This window comes from Durio zibethinus, chromosome 9, assembly GCF_047325235.1.
Source record: "Durio zibethinus cultivar Kanyao isolate XHJ-2024 chromosome 9, ASM4732523v1, whole genome shotgun sequence".
In the NCBI taxonomy this organism is placed as follows: Eukaryota; Viridiplantae; Streptophyta; class Magnoliopsida; order Malvales; family Malvaceae; genus Durio; species Durio zibethinus.
Window position 1 is genome coordinate 26,636,972 of NC_143170.1, and position 13,229 is coordinate 26,650,200.

The window sequence follows — 13,229 nt, forward strand, 5'->3', positions numbered from 1 at the left end:
TGTCTGCCGCCATCCATGCAACGAGGAGAGGTTGTTTGGTGGCCAAGTTTTGCCAAACACAAAAACCTAGGGCCCTGGTCAATTTTAAACTGTGTGGAACTCTAGTCCCCATATAAATATATATGTTCTAACAGTTTGAGCTTGTCCCGGGGCGTTTGTTTGTATCAAATATCAATATGATATAAGCTGTGAAAGAAGAATTGGATTCCAAGCAGCCCAACTTGGCTTTGGGCACGGTTTCTCATGGCAATGGAAGGCTGGAGGTTAAACTCATGGTAGTACTACTATAGTTTCACAAGTTTAATTTTCATTCAAATATACTTGATTGAATAATATAGTTGAAGGGTTTGATTTTAGCTGCATGTAGCTTTGACTGAGATTCGGAGGTACCTAGGAATTACAACTATGTTTGGAAAAGCTTGTTTGGCAAAAAAATTACTTCAAGAACTTGACTGAATAGTAAATAACCCTAGGACATGTGAAAAGTTATACATATAGCTGCGTGGAATCACTAATAACCTAGCTGTCTGTCATGATTAACGGTGGATTAATTTTATGATTAATTTATGATTATGGTTAACAAGTTTAGGGCACGAGGGCCATGCTCTTCAACCTTTTTCTATTTGTAGCTTGTGTTCCTTGGAATAGGGAGCAAAACATTTTCACATTTTGTACTTGCATTGGAAATTTGGTCACAAGGCCCGGGATAGTCGGCCATGCCATGTGCTCAAACTTCCTTTAGTTTCGTTAATAGGGTTTTCTTTTAATATATTTATTCTTATTTTGAACGGTGGATGAGAAATAATTTTCATCATGTTATTATGTGATTTTGAGTAGATTTTAATGGGAAGGGATTCTCACCAATCATCTAAATAAAACTTTATTCAGTGTTGAGATTGAGTTATATAAAACAGATATATAATTAATTCAATTATTCAATATAACATTTCATTTTCATTTAAAATTTTAAATTTGAATATGTAGTTTTTAAATGAAAATTTAAATTTTAATGGTTAAAATATCTTTTCAAGGCTATCATAGAGTCAAATTTGTTGTAACAATTTAAAATTGTGCTGAGTTTATTAAAATTTTATATGAAACTTATATTTATAAGTAATGAATTCTTATATAATTTTTTTTTATTGTGATTGAATAGTTATAAGATTATAATAAAAAAACTTAGATGAAATGCGCCCCGAACTAAATGATAATGACGGCAATCTTTCATAATTATATGAAAAAATGAATGCCTAATGAAATGCGTATATACTCGGTGGAAACAAAAAAAAAAAAACATATTGTTTAAAAATAAAAGCCTAAGAAAGGCAATGCTATGGCAGAATTGGCAACCGTCGTGAATGTTTTTATTTTTATTTTTATTAAGAGATTCGAATTCACTCTTTGAATAAAAGATATGTATACATACACACGTTTATCATTATATTATTATTATTATTATTATTTTTATTGTTATTTTTTGGTAAGAAAAATCTAGGGATAAATAAACTATTTAGTCCTCCAGATTAGAGTAAGATGTACCGGTAGATAAGTTGTTCAATCTTTCAAATTAGGACAAGATGTGTCAACAAATGATCATCGGTAAAATTCGAACTCAAGATCTCTTCATCGAAAAAAATAACTTTAACCAATTGAATCAACCACTTGTTGGTATATTTTTATTATTTTTCGTTTAAGATGAAGGGTGTGTATGTATATATGTACCCTAATTTGTACGGGAGACAAGCTTTTTAGGGTTAAGGGTTTCTACACATGTGAAAGTGAAATTTGTGTAGTTTACAGTTACATTGAGAATAAGTTTTGGTTTGCGAGCTTGGAATTCAAAGTGTTTGACAGAAAAGGAAAGTGGTTTGCCTTTACAGAACATGGTCACATGGGACTTAGCTATATTTTTATTTGATCAAGAATTGGACAGTTTATCACTTTCTGTCTTGCAATTACATTATCAGCCTTAATTTGTTATGGTTAATCATAGTTTGAATCAAGGGTAACTGCTTACTTTGTTCTCCTTGGCAAAATAGCACGAGATTGTAGTAGTAATCTTGCTCAGCAGTCTATGCCAATTTTTTTTTCTTTTTATCTTGCATTTTTAGTAAAAATATATAAACTTGATAATTTTATGCACGACATACAAACAATAAAAAAAAAGATATAAATGTGATACGATTTAAAATTTTAATAAAAATAATATATGAATTTGACAAAAAAAAAGTGTTATATTTGATATGATTACGTAAATTATCACATGAAATTTTTTTTGTAATTTATATGTATTTGATATAAAATAAACACAATTCGTATACACGAATTATCATATATAAGTAAAAATCATTGTGTTTGTGTAGATTATTCAAGTAGTAGCTTTTCTTCATCCTATAAAACTTTACCTCCTAAATATGGGATGACAAATTGCTAGGCTGCCAAAATTAGTAGATGTTAATTCATTTTGTTAAAAGAGGCTAGGTGATGTAGGTGTTGATTACTCGATTATCATGCCTTGGATATGTTCTCCTTCGACTGACAGGTTACTAAGAAAAGGCAGCAACATGAAGATTAGGGATTTTTTTTTTTTTGCCAAACTTGAAAGATTTTATTCATCGCCGCGTACAGTATACTCACTTTTCCTGCCCAGAACATACAAATGAGGGGGTTATGTGAGCCCTCCATGCTCTAGGTTCTATTTCTAGTACTATCTGTTGGTTGGGGCTGGTAACCCATCCTTGTCCAGAATATAAACCAAGGAAGAGGGGGCATCATAATCCAATTACACAAGCACATCTCCCTTCTATACTGTCCTGCAATCCAGGCTTTGGCAATTTTGATGGATTCCTGGTTTTTGATATTAAAATCGATATTGTTCATGCACGAATACTGTTCACACGTGTGGTAATTGCTTTGGAAATGTTTCTAAAATATTGAAAATATTTTTTTTTTTACTTCCAACAATATCCAACAAAAATGTACTTATCAAATATGTTTTTTCTCTAAAAAAAAAAAAAAAAAACTCCAACAGACCCTTAGTTGTTGGGTTATAGATTTCGTGATGCTGAATCTAATGCAAAGTAAGGTCCGTAGGCCTACACCACAATAACCAAGATTGTGGGATGGATCCTGAAAGTAAGGCCCATAGGCCTCATTCAACAATACCTCCTTTTCAGGTGCATCCTAAACCGGTTCTTACTCTGCTAAACCTGCCTGAAGGTAATGGCTGGTGAAAGCGTGGACACTACTTCTCTTGATGATGAGGCTCTTGACACAGAGGCAGCACAAGATAGATTCATGCAGTGGTCAGTCCTTGAAAATCCTAGTAACCTTGTCATGGGATGCAATCATTTTCCTTATTTACACTTGCATTATATCACTTATTCAAACCAGTTAAGCTTGTTTCTGGTGGTTCTTGCATTGCAGGTGACAAACTTGAGAGAGATATCGCATTTGTGCACTTTCAACTTGCCTCATGTTAAAATTTTAAACAATATTGATCATTTCATTTTTTTCGTATCTGTTTTCGCCTTTAGAATTATCAAATCTACTTAATCCAATTTTGAAGTTACCAAATAGTAAGTAAAGAAGGCTGGGGAGGTGACTCAATTACAATCTCAGGGTCCATCGAATCCATTTTCGAGGGCTTCAAACAAGGAGGAAGCAAAGAAGGTAGAAGAAGTAACAGGTGTACAAATGTCACTGTCCTAATCCATTTTTGAAGTTCACATTCAAGTGAAATTGTGTTGGTTTTGCAAGAAACAACTAAATCAGGCAAGACAAAGGTGAAACAGACATTAACAGGTTCCGCTGTTAAGATCTCAATGAGAAGTCATAAATTTTGGTATTGAAATATAAATATTTATATTATTTTTTAAATATTTTTTATGAGATAAAATTTTAAATTTTAATAAAATTAAAGTAAATAATATTTTATAATCGTAAGATTAAATAAAAATCATCCTTTCATGAGTGAAAAACTAGGGTTATGTAGAAATCGTTTTTGACTGAAAAAACCAATAAAAAATTGGTTTATAAGTTAAATTAATTTTAATTTTTTTGTTATACATATTAAATCGATTAAATTGATTTAAGCGATCGGTTTTCAGTTTTAAAATTTATGAATTAAATCAATCGAAAATTTTCATTAAATATTATTAAAATATTTTATATTTTTATTAATATAATTTTAATATGTTTTTATCTTTTATCTTTTGTAATTTACATAAAATTAAAACCGATTATATCAAAAAAATTGATCAAAACTGACAAAATTAAATTAGTTCAATTTTTTAAAATTTTATATTACTATTTAATTGATTCAATTTTATTTTTAATTAAATTAATTTTTAAAATTTTAAATGAATCAACCAATTATTTAGTCTTACCAAAAACTCATAATGTAGGGAAGAAATGGCTCTTCATACAAATCCACACTACCGCAAAAAGACTTTCTCTCATTAAGAAGTGTACTTCAATGCACCAGCTCAGCATTTTTCAATATTTCCTTTTTTTTATTATTGCTTTTTTTAATATTTAAAGATGTCAAAAATTAAATTTGTTATAATTTAGTATTTTACTAATAGATAGCCTTTATTATTATTATTTATAAGATTATTTTTTATTTAATGCTATAATTGACAATTAATTTCATAAGTTTTAATATATTAAAAAAATTACATGATATAATAATTTTTAAAAACATCTTTAAAGCCTTCGATAGTAAATTTCTAAAAAAATTTCAAAATATTATTTTTCATAACATTTTACTCATTACTTTAAAATAGTAAACTTAAATCACACTCCTTAAAAAATAGAAGTTTCACCCAATAAAATGAATGGTTTAAATTCTGTGGTTATAAAAAAATACAGACAAAAATAAAAATTGCGCAAGAAAATAAAAGCACCGACAAAATGGTCTATACACAAAATTGGAAGGACAGAAATGTAATTTCATACCTAACAGATCCCTCATTTTAACGTCACCTCTCTCACCAGATAAATCCGAAACACACGTTCATTTTCAGTTTCAAAACCCCTTTTTTTTTTTTCTTCGATCTTTCGTTTCTTCAAAACAGAAAAAAATGGCGTCGGTTTCTTTGCTTCACCTTCACGACCCAGAAGACGACGTCGTTCCCCACCACCACAATCAAACCATAACCCTGGATTCCATCCCGTATTGGTCTAACGAGTTCCACCTCTTCTCTTCCTCCGACCCCGATCTCCCTCATCATGAAGATGACGTGTCACTCACCGATTCCCTCATTATCAACGGCCCCGATCTGTTCGATCGCCGCGAGAACCAAGTCAATTTCGTCATCGATCTATTCCACCAACGCGTCGAACAATCTAAGGTCGTTTCCAATAATACCCCCAATAATGATACCAATTCCGGTAACCACAATGGTAATAGTGTTAACAATGATGATGAAATCAATTCTGTTGATTTGGTTTCTGATGCTTTAACTGAATCGGGTTTTGGTGTTATTGAGGGAAATCATGAGCTAGATTTAGGGTTGGCGTTAGGGTTTGATTCGATGGATACTCGTGAGAGTGATGTTGAGATTGATATTTGCGGTGACGATGACGATGACGATGACGACTTCTTCGTGGAAACGAGGGTTTCTGAGTTGAGTGCTAGTGAGGCTGCATCCAATTTTAGTAGTTTTGAAAAGTTTGGGGATAACATTAGGGCTGCTGGATTTAGATCCGATTCGGATGGCGATGAGGAGAATGGGAATGCTAATGGGTTGTTAACGATTGATTTGAATTCAGGGGATAATTATGGAATTGATGATCATGTTAATGATGGTTATGACGTTGATGTTGATGACGGTGATGTGAGTGTTAGTCTTCCATTTCGATGGGATTCGCTTCAGTTGGAGGATCGTAGGGAGGCGAATGAGGATTTCGAGTGGGAGGAAGTGGATGAGAGGGTTGATGAAAGGGAGGTTTTAAGCGTGCTTGTTGATGGTGATGATGATGAGAATTCGGTTTCGCTTTCCATTTCTCCTATTATTGCCCCTGAAGATGCAGTTAATTTGGAGAGGGCTGTGAGTTTGGGAACTTTAGGGTGGGAAGTTCTGTTGAATGGTAATAATTTGGAAACAAACCCCGAGATGGATGAGAATGCTGAGCCATTATTTTTTGATCGTGATGACTATATCTATACTGCAGAATATGAAATGTTGTTTGGACAGTTTGCTGAGAGTGAGAATGCATTTATTGGGAGGCCTCCGGCTTCAAAATCTGTAGTTGAGAATCTGCCGTCTCTGGTTGTGACTCAGGAGGATGTGGTGAATAATAATGCACTTTGTGCAGTTTGTAAGGATGAGATTAACCTTGGTGAAACGATGAAGCAGCTGCCTTGCACTCACCGGTACCATGGGGATTGCATTATACCCTGGCTGGGGATAAGGAATACCTGCCCAGTTTGTCGTCATGAGTTGCCTACAGATGATGCCGACTATGAAAGGAGGAGGTCCCTAAGAGCTGGTGTTGCACCGTTATGGTAATTTATGGTCATATGTGACTTCCAAGCTTTTTGTTGAGCACTAGGTTGTTAAGAATGTAAATATTGTTGCTGCAGTGAGTCATTATGTCTTTGTGAGGATCATGCTATTCTTCGCAATTTTATAAGTATTTTATATGTTCTTTTAATCCTTTTTGTGGTATAAGACTGTTCTATGACTGAATTGTACCATGAGGGTTTTTGGATTGGAATAATTGTCCATTATTTATGCATCGACTATGGTTGCCCTGCCTGTGCACCAATATTATTTTGCTTCAATTCTGTTTTATCCTATCCAAAATACATGATTATGAGGAATTTAGGATGTCATGTATGTGAAGTATAATATTTTATGCTGTTATTGTTTCTATTTAGTTTAGCTATTATTTTAGGAGTTTTGCCCGAAGAAGTTATGTTTTGGATAGCTAAGTTCATGAATTGGAAATAGGTCTGGTTAATTTATTCAAGTTGGCAGGGGTATGTTGGATGATTTTTGTATGAAATTGGCTGACAAGATGCATGGTTCCTTCTTATTTAGTCAAGCATGCATGATTGCATGGGGATTTGATGTGCAACTCAGTGAGAACAAATTTGTGGTAGGTGGTGTCAAGAAAGCACTTGGTAAAAGAAAATAGTGGGTTGAGACTTTGTTAAACACCACATAAATATTGTTATGTTCTTTATTGAATTGATTATACTAGTTGGCTGACTTTTAGTTATTAAGAATTTGTATTCTCTACATGTGTTGTTCTTCCTATTCACTGTAATTATTACCCATGGATTCTTTCCTTCTTTTTTTTGTTTCTTCAAAATAATTTGAGAAAACTACAAATTGAGAATTTTGTTTAAATTCTTTTTGATAGAAGCCATAGAAAGAGCAAAAGTTTCTATAACTAGATGGCTGTCCAAGCCTGAAAAGTGAAAGAACAGCCCAGTATTTTGAAGAAACAAAAGAAGGGGTCGGAAATTTATAACAAATGTTTTCCAGGCATACATTCTTTTCCAATATGTGACAAAATTATTCCCCTTTTTAGCAAGATTTACGCCAGTACAACTGCCACCTCCTTTGCCACCTGCAGCTGCCTTCCTCGACCTTGAATTGGCGGCTGAACTGGCTGCATCGCTAGTATAGGATTCACAGAATTACTTAGCCTGATAGTAGAACTTTTTGTTGATCATCCATTGAAATAGCTAGTTATTGGTTTGCTTATTATCCATTGAGATTCATTGATGGAACAACTGGGTGGCTTTTTCACCGTGACAGCCTTTTTCCGTTGTGGCTCCAATGCTGCACAGCGGCTGCTTATGCCATCTCCTTTAGAATCAACTGTGAATGCGATTTCTTACGTGTTCTTCCAGTAAAATTTTAAAGAATTAAAAGAATATATATCGTCTTTAAGTTGTGATATGACGTGATCATCCCCTCGAAAGATGATCCAGTAAATTGATAAAGGAACAATGCCACGTATGTTCACTAGTCTGATACTCGAAGAGGTAATTCCATAAATAGAAAAACCCTATCATCACTGGAATATGGAGCTTATAAACTGCAATTTTTCCTTTAGAAAGGGATAAAGTTAGGTTTGACCGAATCCAAGGTTAGCTTAGTTCATACTGTAACCCTTAAAAAATGTCATCCAATAGGTTTAAGTTCAAATAACCCAGTCCCTTATCCGGGTTGCAGCATACGTGTAAAAAAAAAAAAATGGTTTGACCATGTCTTCGCTACATGCATACTTCAAATCAAGTTTGGATAAGAGACAGCTGCTTGCACAATGATAAGTTGTCTGCCCCAACAAGTTTAAACAGATAAAAATAACAAAATACATCATGTGGTGCATGGTACATACACATTATACATCAATCTATTTCTTAAGAACAAAAAAACCATAATAATAATAATAATAATAATAATAATAATAATAATAATAAGCCATTTACCTTAGATTGCAGATTGATTGAAGCTGTTCTTTGACACCATTTTGTGGCCAACTTAATGCTTCCCACCATACTTGTTCTGCTTCAATTGATTTCAGATTTGCTGCATTGTCGTTGTCAAAAGGTAGTGATTTCAATTCAGGCAATCTATTTCATAAGAACAGAAAAAACATAAAAAAAATAACAATAAAAAGCCATTTACCTTAGATTGCAGATTGATTGAAGCTGTTCTTTGACACCATTTTGTGGCCAACTCAATGCTTCCCACCATACTTGTTCTGCTTCAATTGATTTCAGATTTGCTGCATTGTCTTTGTCAAAAGGCAGTGATTTCAATTCAGGGCACTTGTAAACTTGAACCTCTTTCAGCGAGGGCCACGCCAATGACTTATCTACAGATATAGTCCTTAGTTTTGGCATCTCAATCAGTATCAATGTCTCTAGATTCGGAAAAGCAGGTGAAACTTGGCCAGCAGTGTCAGCTTTCTCAATTAGCTCTTCAATCTCAGCGCAACTTTGAACTGCTAGTTTGTGGAGTTTTGACAGATGTTGAATCACCCCGAGGGAGAAAATTTTTCTCAACATTGGGCAACTCGTCACCACCACTGTGTGCAACTTAGAAAGACTGTTGGTTGACATGGAGCCCTCAAAAATGGTTTGCAGACTCCGCAAATTCACCAAATGCAATTGCTCCAGATTTGGTAGGATGACTCTACTTTCTGTCCTGTTGCCGTTTGCAATAGTTGTCATTTTGTTGCACCTTTCAATTAGACAACCACGAATCCTGTTAAAGCTAGCAACATTCACGAAATCCACCAGACTCGTGATATCTTTGTGTTCAACCAATTCCAATGCATCAGTTTCAGGAAGCAGATCACAAATGATTGAGTAATCACTGTGATTGCCATGGAAATATCCCAAATACCGATTGATTTTGTACTTAAAATACTCAAGAATTTGAGGACGTTTCCTGTTTTGGTAACCAACGAAGAATCGAAAGGAAGTCAGTTGTTGGCGGTCCTTCCATGATGGGCTCTGCAGCATAAAAGCCTTGAGGACCTCTGATTTAGGGAAGCAGATTCTGAGAGTAGTTAGATTTTTCAAGGTAGCCACCTGCCTCATTACATCTACAACTTCCTTGCACCAATGGTCATAAGAACCCACATCAATCATCAATTCTTCCAGTTTGGCGAGCAATGGAATCACGTCACAGTCAATGTCCATATCTTGATAATCATTTGGGTTGCCAGGTTTATAGTATGAAACTCGCAAGCACCTTAAGTTAACCAGTTTATGGATATGAAATGGAATGAAGCTTATCCTGCAGCCTCTAATGTCAAGCACCTCGAGACAGTGAAGTTCTCCAACATGGGGGGACAACTCTGTTAGATGGATGCAATTATTTAAGTAAAGCCCCTTAAGACCTGTCAACATTGCTAAAGATGATGGCAGTGATTCAATCCCAGTTCCATATAGGTCCAAAACCAAAAGTGACTTCATATTCTCAAAAAAAGATTGGGGGATTTCTGTCAAAGTCGAATTTCTCTGTAGTAATAGTGACAAAAGCATGCTGCAATCGGGGCTTTCTGGCAAGTCTGTTAACTTTTTGTCAATCATGGAGACCCTCTTTGCTTGTTTCCAATCATTTTCTTCCAAGCAATCAGGTGAATTTTCATTCATCCCAGTCAAGAATTTACAATCAGGATCTTGTGAAGAAATATACAAAGCAACCTGTCGGATACTATTGTTCATTTGAACATAAATCATCCTTTCACCTTTCTCAAGTAATGACACATTAGTTAGATACTTTAATGTGTCATACCCTTCATCACGAGCATCTTGAAATCTCCTCTTCTCATTGGTATTGCTATTGCCAACGAGTCCTTCAGCAGTCCAACACTCCAGTAAATAATCTGTATAAATCTTACTCTCTGCTGGATACAATGCACCATACAGGAAGCATTTCCTTTTCTGATCATCCTTTAGTTGATCATAACAGAACTTCAAGAATGAATGCAATTCGGTTAAGCCTGGAATCTCAATTTCTGGCCACTTCCGTAGGTCTTTTAACCCTTTCCTCCATTCTGACACACTATCTTTCAACTTGAAAGCACCTGCCACTGTCTTGATCAAAAGCGGGAGTCGATCACACTCTTTAGCTACCAGCTGAGCAACTGGTTCAATATCAGGGAGATCCACGACATCAATGACCATCTGCCTAAACATCTTCCATGCCTCGTTTTGTGCTAGTGGGCGGACCTCAATCAATCTGTCAGCCATTGAAGAACAAACATGACGAAATTCAGTTGTCAAAACCACTTTACTGCCATTTTTGTTGTTAGGGATTCCAATATCTTCCAACTCAATTGAGTCCATCACCTCATCCAAAAGCAGCAAATACTTCTTGTTATTCAACTCTTCTGATATTGCTCGAGCAACATCCTCAGGATGGACAATGCCTTCCATTTTTAGTTTAAGCCGCCGAGCAATATCCTCTCGCAATTTTTCCTCACTCCTCTCACTAGAGAAATTTGCCCAAATGACTATATCAAACATTTTAGCTACTTCATCATGGTTATTTAAGTTCTGCATTATTGTTGTTTTCCCAACCCCCAACGGGCCCCAAATCCCAATTCCTTTCAATTTGTCATTTCTCAACAGCTCCAATACTTGCTCCAGTGGCCTCTGAAGGCTAGGAAATCCTTTGATCTCTGGCGCATTCACCTTCAAGACGGGTTCTAAAGGTTTATCAACCAAAAAACCTCCTGTAAATTCCCCTCCTTCCACAAGCTTTTGAATTTCTTCACGCATTTTCACCAGTTTTTCACTATAATTTGATCGTCGCTTCACATGAATGAATCTGGATGATAGCCTTCTATGATCTTCTTCAATTCGAACTTCTAATTCTTTTGCATTGCGAAGAATCTTGTTAACACTGCGTAGCCATACATCATAACTGCAAGTAGTTGTCTTCATCTTATGTTTCTTGACTTCCCTTTCATAATCATCCCTAAGAGCCTGGAGCCTTGCTACTTCATATCTCAACATTTCGTAGTTGTTCTCCATACTCTGTGATAAACTGACGTTGCTTTTAGCATAATGAGTTAAATCTGCCCCAACTTGGCTGATGGCTCCCGCGAGATAGGAAGACATTATGTTGTCAGCCATCAGGAAATTAACTTGATCCTGCAAGAGCAACAAGGAATTCACATGGTAGTAAAGTTAGATGCAATACGGACAAGTGTTACTTTCATAAGATGTTTTATTTGGTCATATTCACTTATGTTGGTATATTGTTGTGAAAATTATTACTAATTGCAAGTGCACAATACCGCATACCAAGTAATATAAATGATAAGTGAAGTATCATTCCCACATATGCAATTTCTTTAACCCCCTACCTGCAACCAGGTTTTCAGCCTATGTATGCATTACTCCAGATATATATAATTCATGAATGGAAATTGATTCCAACACCTTTTTACTTCCCTCCTATAGTTTTGTTTTTAATTTTATTTCCCTTTAATATTTTATTTTTATCCACTAAATTAGGCCTTAAAAACATAAAATTAGCCAACAATCGCGTCCAGTGATCAAGGTTCAGAGAGTTTCAAGTTACAAAAAAAAAAAAAAAATTATAGATGTGAAACTACGATGTTCAATATATTCCCTGTAAAACTTGCTACTAATATAATTAGATCAACCTATGGAACCAAACCTATACAACTAGATCAACTTATGGCTCAACTATTGCAGCAAGCAACAGATCCAGAGAAAACAGAGGATTCAGCTATCTACCTGTGGCTGGGAAGGACTCAACTATTGGAAGCTATATTATACTTGCTTGACGGACTCTACTTCTCCTTCTGCCTGGAAAAAAATGCAAAATATAAAGTCAACAAGGGTTCCATTCAAGAAGAAAGAAGGTTGGTTTCACAGGCATCGATAGAGAAAGAGAGGAGTATAGTAAAATCACATGAAAATCGTCGTCTGAACTGTTGTAAGTTCTGCTCACCGATCAAGTCACTATTGTGATAGATTAGATTGGATATTATACCAAGAGAGTTGACTTGGTGGCTGGCAGGGACAGTGGAATGGTGTGTCGGTTCTGATATTTCATTTTTCCAATTTGGCCAACTAGAGAGTACATGCGTGGAAACCACAAGGGAGATGCTTTGCTAGCAACATTGTTAAGATGAGAGGCATATGGATCAATACTCTCAGTTTATTTATTATTTCTTGGTCCACCCTTAAACATTTTACTTTAAATTTACATGCTTAAAGAAAATATTATATGTCTAAATTTATTCCAATTTACAATTTTTAAACGTCAAATTAATTATATATCAATTTATTTAATGACATAAAAAAATACAAAAATAAAATTTAAAATTTTAATAAAAATAAATTTATAAACTTTAAAAAATATATTTTATAATAAATTAATTTTTATATTTTATACATCTTAAAAAAAAAAAACACACGCACACAAACTCCCTTCTTCCCTCCTTGACTAGCAGTTCCGTTAGTCAGCCGTTTGTGGTCCAACCAAATTGCTTTTTTTAGAAAAAGATCCATCTTTTCTTGCTTTCATGAAATACCTCAAAACATATTTTAAAATTTTCTTTTTCTTTCCTTCGTTCATTTCTTCCTATTTCTATGACGGGTTTTTATTTTCTTTCTCCACTTTGCCAAAAGGTGACATCAATCCATTTATTCATTTGATTTCCTCTTTTAGAAAATGAAGGTTGACTTGGTTTTGTTTGTTTGGTTTTCAAGA

General features: G+C 34.7%; 2 protein-coding genes across 4 annotated transcripts; one reads left to right on the top strand and one right to left on the bottom strand.

Moving 5' to 3' along the window:
• Nucleotides 1-5,011: 5,011 nt before the first annotated feature.
• On the top strand, nt 5,012-6,790 carry LOC111313092 (uncharacterized). The gene has a single exon (XM_022913807.2). The coding sequence runs from the start codon at nt 5,085-5,087 to the stop codon at nt 6,513-6,515; it is 1,431 nt and encodes a 476-aa protein (XP_022769542.2). The 5' UTR covers nt 5,012-5,084; the 3' UTR covers nt 6,516-6,790.
• Nucleotides 6,791-8,647: 1,857 nt separating this feature from the next.
• Nucleotides 8,648-12,676, bottom strand: LOC111313081 (disease resistance protein RPS2-like). 3 transcript variants are annotated; one of them, XM_089766019.1, is made up of 3 exons: nt 12,465-12,676; nt 12,248-12,319; nt 8,648-11,635 (listed from the first exon to the last, which is right to left on the bottom strand). In XM_089766019.1, the coding sequence occupies exon 3, from the start codon at nt 11,615-11,617 to the stop codon at nt 8,648-8,650; it is 2,970 nt and encodes a 989-aa protein (XP_089622145.1). In that variant the 5' UTR covers nt 11,618-11,635; nt 12,248-12,319; nt 12,465-12,676. The 3 variants fall into 3 exon arrangements, with proteins under 3 accessions (XP_089622145.1, XP_022769537.2, XP_089622144.1); XM_022913802.2 differs by having other exon boundaries at nt 12,426-12,676; XM_089766018.1 differs by having other exon boundaries at nt 12,248-12,676.
• Nucleotides 12,677-13,229: the final 553 nt, after the last annotated feature.